The sequence below is a fragment of the Natrix helvetica genome (assembly GCF_964273705.1).
Source record: "Natrix helvetica genome assembly, chromosome: 2".
In the NCBI taxonomy this organism is placed as follows: Eukaryota; Metazoa; Chordata; class Lepidosauria; order Squamata; family Natricidae; genus Natrix; species Natrix helvetica.
In genome coordinates this window covers 156,718,319-156,739,985 of record NC_138552.1, presented here as the reverse complement: position 1 = coordinate 156,739,985, position 21,667 = coordinate 156,718,319, and the positions used below count along the sequence as shown (strand labels likewise).

At 37.1% G+C, this 21,667-nt stretch overlaps 1 protein-coding gene across 4 annotated transcripts; it reads right to left on the bottom strand.

The window, feature by feature from the left end:
• Positions 1-699: 699 nt before the first annotated feature.
• On the bottom strand, positions 700-16,129 carry ALKAL2 (ALK and LTK ligand 2). Of its 4 annotated transcripts, none has more exons than XM_081944620.1 (6): positions 16,058-16,129; positions 13,544-13,860; positions 7,543-7,596; positions 7,367-7,447; positions 4,643-4,708; positions 700-3,695 (listed from the first exon to the last, which is right to left on the bottom strand). In XM_081944620.1, exons 2-5 carry the CDS (start codon positions 13,809-13,811, stop codon positions 4,644-4,646), a joined length of 468 nt encoding a protein of 155 aa, XP_081800746.1. In that variant the 5' UTR covers positions 13,812-13,860; positions 16,058-16,129; the 3' UTR covers positions 700-3,695; position 4,643. The 4 variants fall into 4 exon arrangements, with proteins under 4 accessions (XP_081800746.1, XP_081800745.1, XP_081800747.1 ...); XM_081944619.1 differs by lacking the exon at positions 16,058-16,129 and adding an exon at positions 15,494-15,837; XM_081944621.1 differs by lacking the exon at positions 16,058-16,129 and adding an exon at positions 14,893-14,957.
• Positions 16,130-21,667: the final 5,538 nt, after the last annotated feature.

Genomic DNA, 21,667 nt, shown 5'->3' with positions numbered 1-21,667 from the left:
TGTGTTTCAAGTTCTGATCAGTTCCTTTACAGCTCCAGCACTAATAGAAATAGAGTAGACCAGTGATGGCGAACCTTTTCGGCAATGAGTGCCCAAACCGGAATGTGTGTGTGTGTGCACGCAGATCTGGGCACATACGTCGGAGCACTGGAAACCCAAAGACAAGCTGCACGCACCGGCCACCTAGTGTTTGGGTTTGCGGCGCTCTAGCGCACGGAAAGATCAGCTAGCCAGCGTGCATGTGCACATTGGAAACTAAAAGACCAGTTGGTGATGGCGCATGTGCCCATAAAGCGGGCTCTGCGTGCCACCTCTGGCACACGTGCCATAGGTTCGCCATTACGGGAGTAAACTGGTAAACTTCCTTCATTTCCATAATATGAAAAAACTAAAAAACAAAATGTTAGGAAATTATTACATTCTTGTTTGTTACACAAATGTAACCTTTTGGAGCCTGGTATATATTTGTGGAAGGCATAAAATGATTGAGGGAAGGATTTAAAAACCTAGAGAGTTTGTAGTTTTCCAGTGGAAATAAAGCCTCTACCCTCCCCTCGCATTTCATGCCTCTTTTTACTGATGTTCCTTATGACATCATTGGTTTCTTTCTTTTCTTCCCTCCCTCCTACTTTTGAAACAATATTATTTATGGATGCTTCAAGATTAAGCCAAAGACAAGTTGTTAGACAGAAGCAGGCAGCGAAGTCCATAGTAAGCTGGCAAAGATCTGCTTATTTAAAAAGCACATACTGAAGGATGTTGATATAAACCAGTGATTCTATGTAAATATTGTATGAGCCATTTCTACTGATTATTGTCAGTACATGCAGTGTAATGTTGTGTGGTTAATTGTTTAAAAGATAACAGGATTGTATGCAATTGTTTGCCAAAACTTTCATCTTCTACTCAGTATATTTTGTCTGTGTTTTGCAATTATTCATTGTTGCCATAATCCCTTTTCAGCCAAGAGTCCTTATAAACACTGCATGGGGAAGTACAAGTCAGCACTATTTTCCCCACTTCTCTTTTAGAGTTAGTTTTTGTGTGTCTTCAAGTCTTTCCAAAAGAGGAATCCTCATAGGCCTGTAGTAGACTTTGCTGCTGTTCGTGTTACCATCTGGATTTGTCATTTTTAAGCCATAATTCCTATTAATAAGACACTTTGCTCAAGTTCTATTAAAATGCTCTAGGGACCTGCTTTGCTTTCATGAATGTCAGGTTTTATTTCAAGCAAATTTACAGACATCATAATTAACTTCCAGGCCTGTGATTAGTATGTACAAGACCAAATAAAATAGTGAAACAGCTATTTTACTTCTTGTAAAATTTTCATTTTATGATCTAGCTACGGTAGTAACTTTATAAATGTATTTTGTAAATTATCTGTGCAAAAAGATGATATATGAAACCTGGTGCTGATCATTTACAAAGTTTCTTTCTACGATAACTGTTGATTTACCACTTAAAAATAAGACACTATTTTTATATCACATATTAAAAATGAGTGTTTTGTATATTATCCTTAACTTGAGGTTTTGATAGCAAAATATATTGTTAGGAAGGAACAATACATTTGAACAAGGTTTATCTTATTCTGCATAAGTTAATTGAATACAAAGGGATTTTTTTGAAAATTTGAAATTTGTGTTTCATAGCCAGCAAATTTTGCTTCATTTTTTTTATAATTTAGAATGATTTGATCATAGCCATTTTTATTACAGTTAATTATTGGGACATATTTTGATGGTATTAATGATTTAAAGCAAATTCCTCACTTTTTATATATTTAATCAAACACGAAACTATTCAAATATCCTTAAGTACTAATGTTTCCCCTGAACAGACTTTGAAAGTTACATTTTCCCCAGGTCTTTGGTATTTTTTAAACTGTCTCAATTTGTGGGTAATTGATGCCAGCACTGAGTGTTTGTACACATAGAAAACACTGTTACCTATTGATTTAAGTTTGAAAAAATAAGGCTATTTTAGAAAAGCTTTAATCAGTTATAATTTTTCCTGAAATTTTTGTGTGTTGTTAAGGGCAGAAGATCTAAATAATTAGGAAATCAGTTAAAATGTTTATACCTAATTAAAAATAAATTGATTCCAGATGTGAAAAATATACAGAAGCTATATTTGTAATCTGATGTAGTCTTGTCCAAAATAAGACCATTAAATTCTTTTTTTTTTAATCATGTAGTTTTCAAGGATGCTATGGTAAAGCATTTGACCAAGAACCATTATGGATGGTAATACCTATTAATTAACTCCACAGTGGACCCATGGTGGGTTTAAATGAATTCTCATATAGTGATCAAATTGAAGAGAGATCCTGTTATTACATTTTTATTAGAATCTTGAGCACATACACATAAAATTCTGACTACTTCCATTCCAAAATAGATAACACCGCTTTCAAGCTATACAGAGTCTTGGAATTGGAAGATGGTGTTTTGGCCACTGATTTCAAACTCTTGCTCTGTTCACATAAGATTGTGTCATGTGAACTGAACAAGAATTTGGAATCAGTGGCCAAAACACCATCTTCCAATTCCAAGATTCTGTGTAGCTTGAAATTGGTGTTATTTATTTTGGAATGGAAGTAGGTGAAGCAAATTTAGAGTTAACTGGTCTTATTAACTGGCAGGATGACAGGGACGAAAGCATGATTGAGTAGACAATAGCGTTTCACTTTTAAAAGAGCTATTTGGCAAGTTTGGTGTTTGAAACATGACCTCAATTACACCTGTGGTAACTGACTGCCATCACTTTGCAGTGTCAAGTTACATTGAATTAATTCTTATTAGAACTATTTAAATGCATAGTCCTTATTACCAACCCTCAAGTATTGAGAAGTATTGCTAGAATTGTAGAATTGAGATCAGTTAGTACCCTTCAGGTTTATTCAGTTGTAAGCTTTGAAATCCATCCAGAATATACACTGTATAATTATTATGGGAATAGTAGTCCAGCATAAGTGGAAGGCTTCAGGTTGCATACCTCTGTTTCACAAGCATAATTTCTTCCAAACTTGAATATGCAAGGAATGAACACAAACAACCAGATTATATACAAAACATTTTATTACATATATTTGCGAATTTACAGTATGTACATATTGCACATTTAGCTGGAATGTATATTTCTATTATACAGGAAAGAAGTGACTTCAGAGTGGATACAGAATCTAACCTAAAAACATGTTCATCCCTTGCCTATGGCATGCAGTCTAGTAGACCACCATTGTAACAGCTTTATGAAAAGTTTGTAACATAACATTTTCAGTTGCATAAGCAAGAAAGATTTCAAATAATGCTTCTTCCACAGGCAGGTTTCCTTGACAGTGTGCTGTAATGTCTCTTAATGGGAAACATGTCTATACTTGAAAAGATGGTACTTGTTACTTTTTTGGCAGTACAACACAACTGTTGTAGAGCAACTTTAAAGCATAAAACATGAACAATTAATTAGCCTTTTGGTAGTTTTTCACTAAAAAGAATGCATCTGTAAACAGTGATGATGGGATACAAAACACATTTTTAAAGTTTTATGAGAAGAAGTCCATCAATTTCCAAAAATAAATCTCTGGTTCATAATGCCATATGTTACAAAAATGCTAAGTTCAATTTCCCTGTCAGTTTCCAAGGCACTTCTCTTGGTTCTTTTATATATTTTTCCTTTGATAATAGTAGCATCTAAAGTAAAACAAAAGCACAAAAGATTAAACACTACTTTTCCTGATATTTCACATTAATTTTCAATAAATCCTGTTAAATAATAATTCAGATTATTTCCAATTCCTATTGGAATGTGGGAATTGAGACAAGTGAGAGAAACCTTCCATAGTATAAAAATCTAAACTTGATAATCCATTTTAAAAGTAGAGTAGAATATTCCCAGGTTCAATTTGCCAATTTGCATCTCTGCTGTATAGTTTCTTTTTTCCCAAATGTATTAATAACATTCTTTTGCACAAGGGTTATCTTGATTGGTATTCTGAAGCACAGCATAGACAACTTGAACATAGTAAATTGAAGGAATGGTATTAAATTTCTTTTATATCAAATTATTGATGTAAAGAGAAAATAATCCAGTGATTCCCTTGGGGGCATCAATTGTTCCTGGTACTGCTGTACAGTATTGCTGTATTGCTTTACTGTATTGCTAAGCAAGTATAGTAATTCAAATACAAATTGCTGTTGAATAAGCAAATAGATCTTAATGCTGTTTGATTCTATGTATAACAAAAGCAACATTTACATCCTGCATTATATCATGAATGGTGTAGATGTGTAACTGGCTTCTACACATGCCTAATTAAAAATGGCTTCTTATATCAACAAAAAGGTATCCAGTATAAATAGAAAGAAATAGCAGTTGATTTAATTCCTGAAAAATTAGCTATGCCCAATACACTATCTACTGCACTAATTCACAGTTGTTTCTCGAGAGTTTATACTGTATTGCTTTCTAGTAGGGGGTATGTTTTTATTAATAGTAAATATTTTACTAAATGAAAGGGCTTGCATTGCTTTTGGAAACAAACATATTTCAGTCCAAAAGATATTCTGCCAATGTTTATGAATTAGTCATTGTTATCCCCATAGCGGCAGCATGCAATTGTTCCTCTCAATAATCTTACCTTATCCTTCTGTGCACATTGGACTTACTGCCAACCGAGTAAGGAGCCTGGCGCATCTTTTATAATCTGGTGGGGAAAAAAAGATAAATAGCAGTTTAGAAAGTTCTTATGGGGAGGGTCAGGTATATTTTTAAAATGTGCAATTTGTATAAGGCAATATAAACGTAACTATTTCATCTTGAAGCCCTGTATTGTAAATTTGAATTTTTGTGCTTGAACTAATTTTAAACATGCTTCTTAGATTTTTAAGAATGGTATATATGGTAAGTTTGCCATCCTATGAAGACTGATGTGGCACAGGGCAGTGTTGAATGAATGGATATTTCATCAGACTAAGATAATGAATATTTACTAATATCCATGAAAAGACTTTCCATTTGCATGAGAAAGAACAGTTTGTATGTTTATATAGTGAACTATTTATATAAGTAGCCATGCCTATAAAGAAAGTTTTTTAAAAAATGAGGTTAATCATGGGGTACGTTAATCAGCATCCACCTATCAATTTAAGAATGGAATAAGATAGCTGCTAACAGGGTAGTAGCAAGAAAGTGAAAGGATGACTCAGATGCTGAAAACATGTAGAAAAGGAAGAACAGTAAAGATGGTCTAGCATAGCAGCTCTCAATCTTTGGCATCTTAAAACATATTACTTGGTCCATTAAAAACTCATGTCCCATAATAAGATCTACTATTTCAAACAAAGGTTTATATATGTTTAGGCTTTCTGTTGCCATAAATATGGGAAGTTTTAAACATTTCAGTGAATTGCCCCGTATCCCATTAAACAACACATTTTATTTTTATTTAGCATATTTAGGAACTACTCATTTTCCTCATAAAGTGGTTCTTAAATCTTAAATTATGCAACATAGCTTGCACAATGTCAACCTTTAAATGAAGTATGTTTGATGCTCATTAGTTAAGTAGTTCCAGAGCACATTAGTGAAAACACTGGGAGCTAAAACAAGTAATAGAAGCAGTAGCAAAGCATCTAAATTCATTTTCATCTCATGAACTAATAGCATGTTTTTGTTAATGAGTAGTTTATATTGTATGCTTGTACCCATGCAGATTTATGCAGAAATGTGGATGCAAAATAAAAGAAATGTGTCTTACTAAATACTGTACAGCAGGCATGTCCAAAGTGCGGCCCGGGGGCCAAATGTGGCCCTTTTTCAAATTTCAAGCGGCCCCCAGCCTCTTCTCCCCACTGGAGTTATTTGTTTAGTCTTTCATAAAATACCGTATTTTTCGAAGTATAAAGATGCATCTTTTTCCCCTCAAAAAAGAGGCTAAAAATCTGGGTGCATCTTATACACTGAATACAGCATTTTTTGCCTCCCAAAACTCTGCCCCCTTCACCAAAATGGCTGTGCATAGCCTTTAGGAGGTTTTCAGTGTGCTCCTGGGGGCTGTGGAGGGCATAAATGAGCAAAAAACGGGCCATTTTTTTGCTCAACTTTGCCCCCCCCCCTAGCCCCCAGGAGCACTCTAGAAGCCTCTTAAAGGCTATTCATGCCCTTTTAAAAAAAGGCCCATTTTCGTGGGAGAGTGCAAAAACTTTTTTTTTAATTTGCCTCTTCAAAATCTTGGTGCGTCTTATACTCTGAAAAATACGGTAGTTAATTCGCATTTAATGTTAAGGGTTCAAAGAATGTCAGGCTGAATGATCGGCCCCACACATTTTCACCTCACCAAATCTGGCCCTCCTCGCAAAAAGTTTGGACACCCCTGCTGTACATTGTTTAGGCTGCCACTTAGTTTTGTAATTCAGTTCCTCGCGTATCATTTAAATTTACTCTAGCAGTCAGGATTGGTTTTAAATCCTGTAAAAAGTAATCCTTAGTAGAAAAATGTTGCTGTAGGGTAACATGTTGCCCAGAATCTATGGTAGTTTTTCTATAATGTAATAATGTAATTAAATCCCAATTGCCAAGCTTATTTTAAAATATCGATTTTTGTTCAGTTAAAACTGTTGGAAAATAAGAAACAGATATACTTTGTTGAATTGCTGACTTTATTTGGGAGGCCTTTGACTAGATTGGATTAAATAATAAATTTGATCATTATAGTAAGGCGTAATATGGTTCCTTGGTTTTGGCTTAGATTACTTTAACAAACAAATGTTGGTTTTTTCATCTACTCTAATAATAGGTATTAACAGATTTGGCATAATGTGTGAGAGATTTTGTGGTCAATTTGTGAATAGACGGATAAATTCATAAGCAAAAGTCAATCTACTTGTAGAAATACACCCTCCTGTTTATATCTTAGAAGAAAAAATATGCAGTTTATGCATTTATGCAAGTTCAAAACCTATGTACTAAATGACTTATACTTTGAATAATTGCTTTTCTAGCAACAGTAGTACCAGGATTTTTCAGTGGTGTATTTGTGCTTTAAGCACAAAGCAAGTTTGATTTGTAAATTTCTGTTATCTGATGTGATAAGAAATTCAGTTTCTGTACCAAAATCCTAAAACAAAAAGAGTTGGCATATAATGGAAAAGCAGATTGCCTGCCAGCACAAATATGCTTTAAATGATTGTTTATGAAATTAGAAATTAGAACCATTAGATCTCCCTGAGGAATTGCAAGAAAGCACTCCTCTATTCCATAGCTTTAACTCTGCAAACTCTTGTATCATGTTAATTATACAGGGTGATTATTCTTTAAAAAGCTACATTTATTAGTAATTCTGGTCTTGGATGATAGAACTTACATGCAGGTATGGTACAATCTCTCGTATGGTGATAAAGTCTATGAAAGTGTTTAGTGCACTTTGGGCCAAAGTAAAGGTGACCTGGAAAAGAAGAAAATCAGCAGATTAATTGAATTGGTGCCATAATAAAAAGGATTATAATTAAGGCAATAATTCTGATGTAAAGTTTGGCTTACCTGTTAAATGGTTTAAAAATTTGTCTTTCATTCTTAGGTCTCTAGGAAATATTTCTGTTAAAGAGAATAAAGAGACTTCTTTAGAACAGTCAGTATTTATATTCTAGTTCTGTAATTTCCTGGAATGTACAATTCAAGGCAAAATTAAAAAATTGTCTGAAAGGGCAATGATGTTTTAGAACAGGGCTGTCAAATTTGCAGATGCATCATGCTTTGGCCACACACACGCCCGGCTTGACACTCCTGTTTTAGAAGCAAATTATAATCTCTCTTTTTTCCATTTATACAGTTGGAACAAAAGTCTTATATAATTAAGATATTGTATTCCCATTTAATAAGAGCATCAAATTTTGAGTAAAGATGACTAGTATTTGGCTTCAAAGCTATAATCTTGCTAAAAATTCTTGGAAATCAGCAAATTGTAATTAATTTGCTTTATTTCTGTGCTTTATAAGAGACAATATTAGTGACTTAAATTGGTACAATTAAATAATAAATAGGACTGTCTCAGAGGGATTGAAACTGAGACATTGACATGCAACGGCTCTCTTTCCTAAAGGGTTTTTCTGGCACTAGTGATTCAGAGAAATACTGTCTCTGATTCTGAATAAGTATTCCGCCACTCTGAGATGATCTACAATTTGAACATTGATAGGTCTGCTTAGGGCAGGGGTGTTAAACCTGCGACAACACGTCACGTGATGTATCGCAACTTTTCCCCCCTTTGCTAAAATGGGAGGTGTGGCCAGTGCATGACACATCTGGCCTGCTGCCCACGAGTTTCACACCCCTGGCTTAGTGGGACAAGTGGTTACTGTAGCAAAAACGTTTTGCCCAGTTTCATCTTGTGACCTTTCCTGGATCAGTACCCTCTGCTCATTGATAATAGTTATCTAGCCACTTACAATTTGGACTGTTGTAATATGTCTTATGTGGGATTGCCTGAAGAGCATCAAGAAGCTATAATTTCTGTGGCCTGAGCAGTCATGGATGTATTTTATATGCATATAAAATGAAGTGGCTTGGGCAATCCTGGATGTATTTTAATCTGTTCTGGTGAGCTCTCTGCTTTGGGATTACAAACTAAAGGGATTCCTCTGGTCCCTTCAAATTCTAGCTTCTCTGTGCATCTTTTGGCTTGATGCTGATTTGCTTAATGCTGATTTGCTGGCAAAGGTGTCATGGACCTTCTAGTTGTTTTAGCTAAAGCTGCTCTGACATGAGAGGGAGAAAAGACTGTCAGCTTAAGTCTCAGCAGCTGTGGACAACATCCTTAAAATGCAAGATCATTCATCTTAAATTATGCAACATTGCTTGCACAATGTCACCTTTTAAATGACCTATATTGACATTAATTAGTTAAGTAGTTCCAGAGCACATCAGTGAAAAAACTGAAAGCTAAAGTGAGTAATAGAAGCAATAGTAAAACATATAAATTCATTTTCGTCTTGGAACTAAGTATAGCACATTTTTCTTAAGGAACAGTTTTATATCATATACTTCTATCCATGCAGATTTATGCAGAAATGGGGGTGAAAAATAAGGAGTGAGAAAAAGAAATGTGTCTTACTAAATACTGTATTTAGACTGCCATTTCCTTCTGTGATTCAGTTCCTCAACATCCTTATCCAGGATGGGACAATATTGACACACATTGACAGAGAAATTGATACAATATTATATTTTGAAAGAAATGAAACCATGTTGTTGAACAAAAGGCAGTGGAAAATACATAAAACTTTTGTTACTATTTGCTTTCTCATAGCTTATTCAATGGATGGGAATATAACTAGCTTATTGAAATCCTCTTTAGCTTCTTGTGGCCATCTCTTTGATTTAGTGTCATATTTAATATTGTTATTTACAATTTTGTCATGATGACAATTGCATGTGGTCATTTATATTACCATAAATACATAAATGACATTTCCCTTTGTGACTTTTACATTCAACTATATCTGGCTCACTGGGGAGTTAGCTATTTCTCAAAATTTAGCTTTTATTTTTATTATTATTTATATATTTTTATTTTATTTTTGTTTCATTATTTACCTATCATATTTTGATTTAATTCTGGCAAGCGCAGCACTAAATGCTTAGGTACTTCTCTCAAAAGTTGGCAAAATGAAGGCAATTCTGAAAGGTAGTGCTGGCTAAGTTTCTTCAGAAAAATATTTCAGAAGTTGGCAAGTTTTCATTAGAACATATAGTCTGCATCTATGTAGCCCAATTAAATTCTGCAAAATTACACACTGAATTTCAATCTGTTGCTTAAGCAGATTTTGCAGTTGTGTTAAAGTTGTATATTTAAAAAATAGTAAAATGTATGATAGAATATGCATCTCAAACTTTTGTCATTTTTGTCATTTTATGGATAATATTGAAGTAGTTTGCATTGCCTTCTTTTGGGGTATGTTTTTTTCAACTTCTCTCTATAGCCAATAGTTCTAAGCTTAGCCAATAGCGCTAAGGTTTCTAGCCACAGTTGAGTTTAGCCAAGGTGAGTTAAATGTTCACCAAATGATGAACATATGAGTTCCATAAGCATTTTCAAATAATCAATGTTAGCTCTTGGGTAAACAAACATCTATTAAAAGCACCAAGCATGTTTCATCCATACATTTTTTTCTTTTTTCTATAATGATTAAAACTGTAGCACAGCAATCTTAATTAATTGATCCCTGATAGAACGTCTTCCAAAGAAATACAGCATGTATTTCACTAGGATGAAAATTACATTAAACAATAGCTAATGTGATAGGTACAACTGGTTTTTCCCATAGCAGGATTGTACTTTTTGCTACATTGAAAGCTCCCTTTCCTCAACAAATTACTAATTCAAAATTAACTATTCTAAGAAAAATCTTTAAATTTGACATTCTGGGTTTTTTTTTCTTCAATGAAATGTGTTTGCAGTATTTTGGAGAAAACTTTTATAGTATTTTGCATACGTGGGGAAGCCAAAAGCTAAATCTATGTATCTAGTTTCTGGGGAGTCAAATATTTTTAAAGTATGTTCCATATTCACTGTTTTCTTTAGACTTAAGGCCAGACAATATTTTAACATGAAATTTAGTTCATAGCTTCTGTTGAAACTTTAAGAAGAAACACATTTGTTTCACAGATACCAAAGCACCAGCATGAAAGTAAAACAATTTATAAACCCGCAGGTTTTAAACAAATGCAATCACTTTCAAATCTCATTGGTTTCAATGTGAGAGGTGGGAAAAGAATTATAATTGCTTACAATTGCACTTTCTATCAACAGCTTTTTGTAAAAGCACATTCATCTAATATATGTCATCTGATCCTTCCTGTAGAGGATCAGGTGAGTAGAGAAGTCATTGATCTGATTTGTACATTGCACTGAACCATTTGAAATAGACTATAGCAATAGCACTTACACTTATATGTAAAGCAGTACATAAATCTAAGTGCTATTGTTATATACTGCTTTGCAGTGTTTTACAGCCCTTTCTAAGCAGTTTACAGAGTCAGCATATTGCCCCCAACAATCTGAGTCTTCATTTTACTGACCTCGGAAGGATGGAAGGCTGAGTCAACCTTGAGCCTCGTGACATTTGAACTGCCAAACTGCAGTCAGCCAGCAGTCAGCAGAAGTAGCCTGCAATACTGCATTCTAACCGCTGTACCACCACAGCTCAATTATCATTAGTTGGGCCACACAGCATGTTAAGACAAAATGAAGCAATCACATGTTGGCTTAGTGCAGTAAGTTATTGTACATATATTAAAAGGAAATCTTATTTTGCTGTAACAGCACAAACACTGTGTCAGTTACAAAATTCACTTTGAAGAGACATTAAAATTAATGAGGCTTTAAAATATTAAAGTATTGACCACTGTTCCATATCACCTTGAAGGAATAAAAGGTGTGTATCCCATTTTCTCAAAGCCTCAATTGTAAAGGTGCTAGTTGATGGGAGATGACTCCCTATCTTTTTAATTTTTCCATTAATACCAGTGGGACTCTAGGATGCTGAACTTAATATAGAATTAATAAACAGTAGAGAAGCAGAAAATCTCAGATAGACTCAAATGTGACTCAATAATTCCACAGGATTGGATTCTTGCACAACTGTTTTTGATTCCAAGTAGACAGCAAGCAAAGCACACTTAGAATATGCATATGAAGCAATGGGAATTTTACCAGGTTCCATGTATATAAGACTGCACCTGCATAGTAGAAATGAAAATCTGAATCATAAGAAATGAAATATTTTATAATGAGTCGCGGTGGCACAGTGGTTAGAGTGCAGTACTGCAGGCTACTTCTGCTGATCGCTGGCTGCCAGCAGTTTGGCTGATCAAATCTCACCAGACTCAAGGCTGACTCTTCCTTCTATCCTTCTGAGGTTGGTAAATGAGGATCCAGATTGTTAGGGGCAGTATGCTGACTCAGTAAAGTGCTTAGAGAGGGCTGGAAAGCACTGTGAAGAAGTATATAAGTCTAATTGCTATTGCTGTAACACCATACACAGTGAATATCCCTGTAAGCAGCTTTAGCAGTCATTTGAAAATTCCCATTACTGTCACTATCATAAGTAACCAACTGTTAGATATTAAACACAGACTGATAACTTTTTGGAATTTCTACATGTGGATCTAGTTTTTTGCACCTGACACCTGTGAACTAAGGACTTTTAAACTTTTCATGCATTATAATTTACACCAAAACAATAGTTGATGATATTTTATTTCTGTATCATTTTCCCTCCTAGATGAGCCTAGAGCAGTTCCATAAGGAATAAACACAATTTTCAATAGAATAATAAAAATAGAGAAAAATAATAGATGAAAATGGTTAAATGTCTAATTTTAAGAAAGGATTCTAAAATATGATATACTGGGAGCAGTTATCTACTCATGCCTAGATGAAGAACTATTATCTTCAACAGTCATACAAAAAGATCTGAGGCTAGCTATACTTTCCATAATAATGAGTATTCAGAGAAGACTCTTCCTGGCCAAACCCAAATGCAACCACACACAGAACCTCTTTTGCTGATGTTTAGTGCAATCTTGTAAGCCTTTGATTCTTAAACTGCTCAGAACTTTATAAGTTAATTGAAACACTTGTGTTGGTCCAAGAACTCGCAGTCTGTGCAGCATTTTCAGGATCAATGTTATTTGATTTATCCATTCCACTTAGCAATTGAGCTGCTACATTCTAAATGACAGTGCCCAGTGGTAGCCCTTGATTGAGTACATTATGCTTATTCCATCATGTTATTACTAGGGAATGGCTCACTGAGGCTAGACTAAGTTAGACCAGATGCCTGAACAAACTTGGTCATAAGATTTCTTCGTTACTGAACTACCTGTCCCATTAGTTGACAGAATCAAAGAGAGACCCCATTGTACGCATCTTTGGGAGTGTTGGCTCATCTAGAACAGGACACTCAACTCCCAGATCTGAAAATCACTCAGACCGAACACTCATTTCATCTCCAAATGACATAACAAGGTCAGAAGTACAACAGAATTGTCAGATATTCATCTCTGAAGCTAGAGCATCTTAAATGAACCCATTGGTAGCATTTTCAAATTGGAGTTGTTGCGAAATGGGCCATTTTATAAATTGAGATTTAGATCTAAGTAAGTTAAATAAATAATACAGCCATCTCAGATATGGTTTTGAGGCAGCAAGGTAGGCTCCCTGTTCTGTCTCTGGATCCCATATCAAGTAGAAACTGACTTTGGCAAGTGGAATATGTCATCTCCTCACTAGTCTATGTTGATGCTAAGCCAAATACCTAAATGGGCAGAACTTGGTCAGATCAGATTTGGTCCTCTCATTTCCTCTAACTTCAGAGCAGTTGAACCCATTCCTCTATGCAAAAATCAGTCAGGTTATCTTTATAAAAACTTTATAGAATTCTTCAGGGGCAACTGGCAGTGTGATGGCACATTTTTCTTTTTAGTAAAGTGGGAGTGGGAAGGATCATATTAAACTGTAATACAAATACAATAGACTTACCAACTTTCTGTTCCTCTGAGTAAGTTCCATAGTCCGGCATTTCCCTTTGATCAAGAGGTGGATAGTCTTGCTTGTACTGCACTCCATTTTCTTCATCCTCTTCTAGATGGTATTTTTTCAGTTCTTGAATGATCTCCATTATCAGATTTAAGAGGTTTTGTCTTTCCTTCAGCCCCACACTAGTTTCTGATTTTTCTTTACAATGTCCTGCTGAAAGTATCAATGCTATCACCCCAATCAGCACTGAAGACCTTAGAAGTTTGTACATTGCACTTGCGGGGACAATCCAGGAAAAGAGAATGTGTCCCACTTACTCCCTGAAAGAGAAATTTAAAAAAAAAAATCAATCAGAAAGAAAACATGAATTTGGATAGAATATTTTTCATTATATGTACTGAACAAGCTACAGAGTTGTTGCTGCTTCTTTTTTTATTTCAGTAAAATATTATTTAGCTAGGAAGACAGTTGGACTTCTAGATGCATTCATGTAACAGTCTGACCTTCTCCTTCATACTCAAAAGTATCAAGAAATGTAATGAAATCAGTGAAGGAGAGAAGATACCCTACAAAATCAACTGGGCAAAGAAAAATGAAAAACAAAATCTTAGAAAACAGCCAACTATATAGCAAAGATAAAAATTTTCCATTTGTTTGGCAGATCCTGAAAATCTGAATGAAATTTATGTGTTGAACACCCTGCCTCTTACGTTAAGAGCAGATAAGTTTCAACAAGGAGTAACCAAAAATTTGGGAAGGGGGAGAGAAATCAATATTAGTATCACCTGACTCCAGTATATGGCTTCTTAAGTTACTGGGAAATTTTTCAGCCTACTCAGATTTGCTTGACTTGATCTTAATTTATTTAAAACTTCATACAATTTTCTGCTGGTGATTACAAAAGCACTGACCAAATAATAACTTAACTAACGGAATTACTACTCTTATTCTTGGTTTGGTAATGTTTTCACTATTTTCAGTCAATACATTGGGAACTATTTCTAATTTGTACACTGGCTGCCTGTTAAAATTCTCAAGGCAAAGTATCTTTGAATGATTTGCATCTGCCTCCAGTGGTAGTAAGATTCTACAAGGCTGCCAAAATGCTGTTACAGATCATCAATTTACTTAGTGATTGCACACATTGCACCCCATGATATAGGGTCCTACAGTAGAGCCAGTTCAGAATGCTCCCAAACCTTCCAAGGAAATCTTCCACATCATGCAGCTCCAGACCGAATTGGTCTGGCCTGATCCCATCCAATGCTTTCTATTCAAGGCATAAAATCTGAATTTAACACCCCCATTTATCTTATATGCTCAGACATCCACTGTGTGTCAATTTGGCCGACCTTACTCAGCGCTCGCTTCTTCCACATCGCTTGGGATGCTCAGTGCAGCTTCACTGCCTTTGGATTCCCAAAGCTAAAAGGATTGCAGAAAAGAAAGCACCCTATCCAGCATCGCGGAGCGCTCTCGCTTTTCACGGGATGGATGTCCAATTTCATCTAGAGGTACCAACGCTACTTAAAATGACTTGATTCGGACTAGATCTTCCGCTCTTGTCTTTCTCCAGAGGAGCCCATTCTGGGAGCAGATCTATCTCTGGCTTTTATTTCTACAGAGCAGAATTTTCTACAACGAAGCGACGCCCGCAGAGGTGCGTTTTTGTCTCTCCGGACTGACATCAGCTCTGAAGCAGAACCGATCGAAGGAAGAAGACCTGGCTTGCAGCCTAGCAAGAAGGAAGCCGCCTTCCGACAGGCTCCCCAAGATTCGCCTGCGCCCGCACTCGCCCATGGCCGCCAACGAGAGCGCCCCGAGAACTGTTGAGGAGTCCGCTAAAACTTGGCCGGGAGCGAGCGGGCGCGATCAACTGCAGCTGCCACTCCTCGCAAGCAACCCGGAGGCGCTGGCGCTAGCCGCTCGCACTTGGAGACTGAAGGCGCATACCTGTCTCCGCTGGCTTCAGTGCCCTCACTTAGACGGTCCCCTGAGCTGAGCTGAGCCTCTTCCCGCAGCGAAAGCGGAGCCTTTAGCCTTTCGCCGCCGTTCTCGGCTTTTCCCGTCTTCTCCCTGACGCGCCCGCCGTCTCTTCTCCTTCACCTAGTCCATGGCCGCGCTTTATATAGGTTCACAAGGAGTTCACGGGGTGGCCGCCGCCGAGTCAGCTCGTCTCGACTTGCGAGTGGGTGGACGGCCGGCTCCGCGTCCCGCTTTGACCACCTCGTGGGTGCCGCCGGTTTCCCCTGTTGCTGCCGCCACCGAAGTTCCCTCGGACTCCCCCGCTTTGCCGCCGCGTGTTCTCCTCTTATGCTGCTCCCCCCCCCCCGGCAGACGTAGAAGGAGCTGCCCGGCTCGGGCGAAGGGGGATGGGTGGGGGTGGAACGGAGGGAGGGAGGGAAGGAGGGGGGCACCCGCCAAGTTTCTTTAATTAGAAAGCCTGCGCTGATCATTTCTCGCACGCTCGCGCGCACACTCCACCCACCTACCCTCTCCTCTTACACACACACACACCACGTTTATGTCGGACGTCCAACCTCCTCCACGCTTCCCGTCTTGGGGTTGTATCTTCGGGGCAATCGGCGGCTCTGCCCACTGAGCACGACTTGCCGGCAAGTTTTGTGACTGGACGGCGCTTGGATAGCAAAGGCCGGACGGGGTGGAAAAGGGCGGGAATGAGGACGGGCGGCGGCGATTGTTTCATCTTCCCGAGCGAGAAGAAGAAGCGGTGCCAGTCCCGCCTTCCGGTTGAAGGGATGAGCCTGTCCGGAATTCCCTCCCTGTCACCCGGAGAAAGTTTCGTCCAGGCTTTCCGTTCGGTTCTCACAGAGCCCTGCTGGACCCCGATGTGTCCTTTCTCCGATGTTTGTGGGATGGGAGTGCGCCAAGGTCAAGAAGACCCGTCCCTCCTTGGTTTCCCACTATTGAAATACACTTAAGAGCTGTGGAGAGTGGACCAATTCTTTGTGATGAATCTGTCTAATGCTTTTTTATATAGTGTCCCCCCCTCCCCCCAAGCAGGCAATGCCACAAGTTGTGGTAGAGAATTCTGCACGGTGAATTAAGTGCTCCAAGTTGTGGGAAGAAGCACTCCTTATTTCTAAGCCTTGAATATCCTGTCAGCCTCATTAGATGGATCGTCTAAGAAGTTTAAGAGGAAATTTGTGGCTTGTTTCTTTATTACTTTGGTTTTTTTCTGCCTTTCCTACAAGCAGCTCAAGGGGGCATACGTGGCTTTCCTTATTTTAATCCTCACACCAACTCGGTGGCTGTGCCTGCACAATATGTGGTTAAGGGAATACAGTCAGTAATCTACAAATTTGGCCAGTCACAGTCTTAGTGTACGAGTTTGACTTAGCAATCAGGTCTCATGTATACTGAGTAGCAATATAAATTATCTCTCACCATTCCTTAGTTTCTGGAGTCTGTAACTGTAGCTGTTAAATTGTATATAGAGATTTAATTGCTTTAAATCTGTGGTTGGCCAAGTAAAGGTACATATCAAGAGGGCACCTTTCTTTTCCTTCTTTTTTTTCAGTGAATTTATTTATTTATTTACTTGCTTATTTATTTATTTATTACATCTCTATGACTTATCTAAGTGATTAAATTTGAAATATATACACCTATAGTAAGGTCAGGACAAAACATCGGTCTCAGAGAAAAATACAATTAAATTCAACTATATTAATTAAATAAGACAAATAGGATTGCTATCTATATCTATCCATCCATCCATCCATCATCTATCTATCTATCTATCTATCTATCTATCTATCTATCTATCTATCTATCTATCTATCAAATTAAACATGACCAAATAATTAGAATTTAGTACATAAACTTTAGTGGTGCACTGTGAGACCATTCAGGCTAATTTTTTTTTCTCATTCAAGTGGAACAGAAGTTCTTTCTCCAGCAAAAAATTGCCTTCTCGGGCAATTTTTTTTGTGATACCGTGTTCCAATTCTCAGAGCAGTGAGAGGCATAACATTCCAAAAACAAAAGACATTTTTTGCTGGTGCTTGCTTGGAAAAATTGGCTTGGAAAGTGGGAAAGAAGAGATGTGATTGAATTCAGGAATTCATAGATATATCCTCAAATTAGAGTGGGCCTTAAATGTGACCTTTTGAATATCTGGCAAAATCTAAGTAAAGAGAAAGAGATAAAATTATGTTTGCTGTTAATTCTACACCTGATTATTTCTGAGATTCTCTCTAAGGTGTTCCATGTAAACCTATCTTTTTCAAATTTTGTGTTTTTCAGTTTTTCTAATCAGTACAAAAGAAAACCTAAGCAGAATATAACAAATTCACAAAATAAGCACACATATAGTGGAGTCTCCTAATATACCAGCCATGATGACTGGGGAAAAGATTAGATCTTAACAGCCTTGTAGAAAGTCAGCAGGGTCAGGGCCCTCTGAATCCTGGAGCAAGTTGTTCCATAGGACTTTCACTGCAACAGAGACGTTGTGCCTCCTTAGTCCTGGAACTGGAGGGGATCTGCAGGTTGTTCTCTCTATCAGATTTGGTATAAAGACCATATAATTTGAAAACTTGCAAATTATATGATATTTAATGTAAATGATATTTAGTGTGCTTCATCCTCTCACAACATCTACTCCCATACATTTTGAGTTTAAAATATTTTAAAAGCCATTAAGCGTACATGGTTTTTGCACATGAGATAATGGGGTCCTAGGTCTCCATATTTTCACAAATGAATCAGAAAGTTCACTGGTTTTCACAGACCTAAAAATTATTGGATGATAATTTCAGAGAGATTATAGTGGTGAGATTCAAAAGTTTTTATATGGATTCTGTGGGCGTGGCATGGTGGGCGTGGCATGGCGGGCGTGGCATGGCATGGCTTGGTAGGCGTGGCAGGGGAGGGTTACTGTAAAATCCCCATTTCCTCCCAATCAACTGGGATTTGGGAGGCAGAGAATAGATGGGGATGGGGCCAGTCAGAGGTGGTATTTACTGGTTCTCCGGACTACTCAAAATTTCCGCTACTGGTTCTCCAGAACTGGTCAGAACCTGCTGAATATTACCCCTGGATTATACATCCAAAAATGTTTGGAGGTTACCACAATCTTAATAGGCATATCACTGGTTTATGTCCCCATTGATTTTCAGCTGAGAAGTAAGTTATATTGAAAAGTATTCTACTTTACAGGGAATACAATTATGAAATGTTGAATTAGGACCTGGAACACCTAGGTTCAAATCTAGCCCCAGTCACAGGAATTCAATGGGCAATTGCAGATAAGTTTGAATCAGGGAGTGCTATCTATTCTGCTTTAAACTTTGGAGGAAAGATCAAGCTATAAGTCTCATAAAACTAATAAAAATAAAGTTCATACATCATACATTGTATATCTTGCTACTATGCTAATTTAAGCAATCAAGACAGAAAGTTTGCAAGGGAAACCCCACATAAAGCACATTGCAGTAAACAAGCAAATCCAATGACAATTGGAGCTCAAAGACTACTTCCAGACTACCAACTTACTATTTTGGTGGGAATAGTACCCCGTTAAAAATAGGTTTCACTTGAGTCAATCTTTTCTGGATTTAATTTCAGCTGGTTTGCTCTCATCGATTCACTTAGCAAGATTAGGCAATTTCAACATTTATTGCCTCCTTGGAATTAGATGTAGGGGCAATAGAGCTGGATCCAGCGATGGCACTCCCCTTCAAAACTCAAAAAATCTTATCCCAATAGTTTTATGTAGATATTACACAGCATGTGGAACATGATAGAACCCTGTGTAATATATTGTCAAACTATCTAGGTATCAAACAGTAATCTTCCAGTAAGCATTCATGTCTCAACAGGAACAACAGGAACTATTGCAAAGCAATGCCTGCAAGGTCCAGTCCCAACAGGCAGCTCAGAAGAATTGCCATGGTCAGAAGTAAGAAAAGCCACTGAGGAGTCCTGAACAATTAGAAGTGATGCACACCTTACTACCTGGCCTCTGGAATGGGTTAACCACCAAGATGGCCAAAGCATTCTCATATCTTTCTTGATGAAAATCCAGTTGTAATGGGTTTAACTGATTGAATCCAAAAGCAATTTGAGCTATGAATCTTCTCTACACATATCCACAAATTAAACACGAAACTGGCATTTATACTTACAGAGATCTTCTGGGTACAGGGAAGTTTTCTCAATACATATCTTAACAAGCTTCTTCAAGCAAGCAGGAACATATTCCATCATCAAAGAGGCATTGACTGCAACTTTTAAGCATGCGTTAGTCCAGCCTGGCCAGAAGTGACAAAGATTAATGAAGCAGGTGGGCTATCCACATATCTGACAATATTTTGGGGTTTTGTAAGTAAAAATGTGAGCAGGGCAAATGGTTGCCAAGTTTCATATACCATGTCCCAGTCTTCTACTCTTACAGAGCTTTATAGCAACAACTAATCAATAACTGAGCAGAAATGATGGCTCATATACAATAAGTGGTCTACAATATTCACATCAGAAGTGTGCTATTTAAGAATTTTTTTAAAAAAGTCATAATTCTTCTTCCATGGAATTCTATCTCATCAGCCAAATAAATAATATAATAATAATAATAATTTTCCCCAAGATAAATACTATAGAAATGAATGGATTAAAAACTGCTAAAAGGTTCTGAGTTTTTGATATATGCAAGTGATTAATCATAATAATAGAAAAATGATTATTTTTAAAAATCAGATTACTTAAATGAAACACATGCATTTCTTACAAAGAGCTATCATATCATTGCTAAGCAAGATAATACCGGACTAAATGCTACTGAAACAGGATACAGCAGAACAATCTTATTTGCTCTAATGGTGTGTACATAAACCGATCCCTTTTCTGATAATAAAGTAAATAGAAACTTGGCGTGTTGTGATCGTTTCTCAACCTGTATGAAATGGATAGAGGGAAGCACTAGAGGTAATTAAGATGAACTCTGATTGATGTAGATAAATAATCATATTCCTTGTAACATAATTGTTTTAGACGCAAAGAAAAAGCTGATCAGGTGGGCTGAACATTGTAACTAAGTACCATAGTAAAAGTAGTGACACATAATGTTGGTATTGCTCTAGAGGAACCTTTTTTAATCAAATAAGTGTAAGAAAGACACAAAAAGTATTTAATTAAAAGTCTTCCTCCAATAGCATTGGTTCTATGAGTACTTTACTACATGCACATTTTAATTCATGCAAGCTATCTCCTGTTCATTACTAAAGTATCATTACATTTCTGTGACTTAGAGCTACAGATTTTGTCAGTTTCATCCTTTGAGACTTTTACAAACACAGAGACACACATCCCATATTATTATTACAAATGCTTTTGTGCCAGTTAGCAAAGTGAAAGTCCTCATACATGACTAGACATGACTGTTTATCTAACGCCATTTTAATCTCCATGATGAAATCAAATCCATTTCAGACAAGGCATGGCAGATATTATCCTAAGAAACGGTGTATTATAAAATAATGGGTGTTTCTTGATGGATAGTTCCTATGCTACCAATCAGAAGACTTAATATATATTTTTAATAACAAGGAAAAGACAAAGGAAGAGTGGAACATATATGTGAGTTACAAGCGAGAAGTATCATTGGCTGCCCCTGCCCCTCCATCTCATTAAATTTTGAAGAGGAAATCAGGAAATTGCAAAGTAAAGTTTTCAGCTGGAAGACTCTATTTAACAGGGCTGTCAAACTGGCAGCCCGTGGGCCACATGCGTCATGCATAGGCCATGCCCACCCCTGCTCCATGGGGAAAACGTCGAGAAATGTTACGTGACGACAATGTGACGCGGTGAGTTTGACACCAGTGCTGTATTATTTTACTTTATTTTTTTATTTATTTGTATCCCGCCTTTATTATTTTTACAAACAAAACAGCAAACATATCCAACATATCTTCCTCTTCCTATTTTCCCACAACAACAGTCCTGTGAGGTAGATCAGGCTAGGAGACAGTTACTGGCCCAAGGACACCCCAGCTGACTTCCATGGTTAAGGCAGGGCTAGATCTCAGGGTCTCCCAGTGCCTTAACCATGGAACCAAACTATCTTAATTGGTATTAAAGCCGATAATATTTACCTATAGCTATACC

Bases quoted from the DNA above. Each gene is read 5' to 3' on its own strand.
- ALKAL2 (XM_081944620.1), bottom strand. From the start codon at position 13,811: ATGTACAAACTTCTAAGGTCTTCAGTGCTGATTGGGGTGATAGCATTG. The intron at 7,597-13,543 runs GTAAGTCTATTG...TCTCTTTAACAG, and splicing joins CTCAGAGGAACAGAAAGTTG to AAATATTTCCTAGAGACCTA. The intron at 4,709-7,366 runs GTAAGTTCTATC...TTTCCCCACCAG, and splicing joins AGATTGTACCATACCTGCAT to ATTATAAAAGATGCGCCAGG.